Here is a 2,093-nt window from a genome sequence, read left to right as displayed (position 1 = left end):
ATTTTTCATGGGTTCGGTTGGCATTCCTTAGAGGGGATTTAGAAGGTGAACCTTCCAAATACGACAAATTCCTATTATGTCATACCTACCCATCCCAGCTGGTCGTCCTTAGCCAGTCCAATCTCTACAAGGAACTGGCATATGTTCTTGCGCTGGTCACCCTGTAGCTGAATGACTTCTCCATATTCCGGATGCTCAATTACAGTACCATTGCAGGCAAATTTCTATAGACACAAAGAAAGAAAAACATTAGATGAACAGTAACATTTGTGCATTTAACAACCCCTTTTGGAAAACGAAGAAGCCCTAGTGATGCAATAGTTAAGTGCTAACAAAGATGTGGTAGTGTGCCTTGTCCTAAGGACCAGAGCCTCAGAGACTCTATGAGGTAGCTAGAAGTCTGAATCCATGGGAGGTTAACAGGTGCCTGCACCCCTGGCAATATAGTGAGTAAAATAACACGGCAATCTTTCCATAAACTAATTAAGACCTACCTTCTTAAACGCCTTCACTAGTTTCTTTTTATCGTAATCATCAGCGATCCCTTGGACAGTAGTAAGGGTCTTCCTGCCGTTTCTCTGTTGAATTCTTATATGGATATAATCCTCAGTCCCAGCAGGAAGCAGGTCATCACCCTTACTTGCATCAGCAAAGGGGTCTGGAAGAAAAAACAAGTTGCTTTAGAGTCGTTGTGGCTCAGATGTGTGCCACCCTCTTACTGGATCTTTCACAAGTGCAGAACCTAATATTGAAATCTCAGGTCTTGGATCAGATTAGGTGTCCTCTGTTGGCTCCCCGTGAGCAGGTCAGTCAGGGACTGTCGGCTCTCCCAGCCCGAGAAAGCCTGACTTCGGCTCCCAGCTCCGCCCTTGGCAGATGATCACGTGTCGGGGCAGCCCAGGCTGGTAAGCCGTGCCCCACCCCGGGGGATATGCAATCAGCCGGAACACCAGCTCCCGAGGCGAGGCTGAGCTTCTCTACCCAATTGGTGCGTGCGTTTGCCACTCAGGACTGGCACCGCCTTTCCCTCCCAGCTCCGTGACAACAGCAGGTGACGTAACGGACGTGACGCAGGGGTGGAGGGAGTAGGCGGGTGTGGCTCCGAGAGGCCCAGAAGCCATTAATAAATGCGCCACCGAGACACTAGGCCTGCCCATGGGTTGGCAGCCTGTACTCTCCTTCCGGTCGTGATCCGGGGCCAAGACCATGACCCAGGCCTCGGCCTCAAACCCGGACATCTTCTCTTAGACAAATTTATGGAAGCACGGAAATCTGGCAGCTTTCCAGGTCGTCTGCAGGCCCCGATCGCCCCATTCTCCCACCCGAGCCTGTGACTTACCGAAAGAGTGGAGGTTCTGAATAGCGGACATACGATACGATTCCTTTTCCTCGGTGGAAACGGCCTGCGGAAGTCGGCGGCGGGAGAAGGCGGGCAGGGGGGACGGAACGTCGGGAAGCGAGGGGGCTCGAGGGGGAGGCTGCTGAGTCCTCGGCGGCGGCTCAGTGACTGGGGCCGAGGGGCGGAGCCTGTATTAACTTATATAGCCGCCCCTGTGACGCCAGCGCGCTGCCCTCACGTCAAGCCCCACCCACGGCGTAATGCCCCAAGAGCCTAGGCGCCGCCGCTTCCAATTGGTCCGAGGCCGTACTTGCTAGAGGGAGCTTGCGCAATAGCTCTGTGCTGCGGAAGGGCGTCCTTTGGACTCGCCAAGAGATGGAGGAGGGAGGGAAGGGGCGTCTGTTTTGGCGCCTGCGTGGTGCGGGTGGAAGGCATCTGGGCGGCTGAGAAAAACTGATGGGTTTTGGACGCGCGTGCGCACCAAGTCCTTTGACTCGTTCTATCCCTTTTACCCTGTTGCAGCCTTACCTGCTGCGTAAGGGATTTGATTTTTCATGGGTTCGGTTGGCATTCCTTAGAGGGGATTTAGAAGGTGAACCTTCCAAATACGACAAATTCCTATTATGTCATACCTACCCATCCAATCACTCACCTATTCTCTCTCTCCTTTGCAGAAAGATTTAGTGCGGCATTTTGATGGTGTAATCAACATAATAGTATCAAAACCTTAATATGGTCTTGAACACGACAAAGG

The 2,093-nt window shown here is 52.6% G+C and overlaps 1 protein-coding gene across 1 annotated transcript in view; it reads right to left on the bottom strand.

The window, feature by feature from the left end:
- Nucleotides 1-1,518, bottom strand: part of EIF1 (eukaryotic translation initiation factor 1) — a 19,029-nt gene extending 17,511 nt beyond the window's left edge. Inside the window, exons 1-3 of the mRNA XM_006833696.1 lie at nucleotides 1,340-1,518; nucleotides 495-658; nucleotides 90-224 (exon numbers count right to left, since the gene is read on the bottom strand). Of these exons, the coding sequence (XP_006833759.1) occupies nucleotides 90-224; nucleotides 495-658; nucleotides 1,340-1,370 (330 nt within the window). The 5' untranslated portion in view covers nucleotides 1,371-1,518. The remainder of the gene's footprint in view (nucleotides 1-89; nucleotides 225-494; nucleotides 659-1,339) is intronic.
- Between the last annotated feature and the right edge of the window lie 575 nt (nucleotides 1,519-2,093).

Source organism: Chrysochloris asiatica, unplaced genomic scaffold (assembly GCF_000296735.1).
Source record: "Chrysochloris asiatica unplaced genomic scaffold, ChrAsi1.0 scaffold00007, whole genome shotgun sequence".
NCBI lineage: Eukaryota > Metazoa > Chordata > Mammalia > Afrosoricida > Chrysochloridae > Chrysochloris > Chrysochloris asiatica.
The sequence above is the reverse complement of the archived record's forward strand: the minus strand, read 5'-3'. Positions and strand labels throughout refer to the sequence as shown.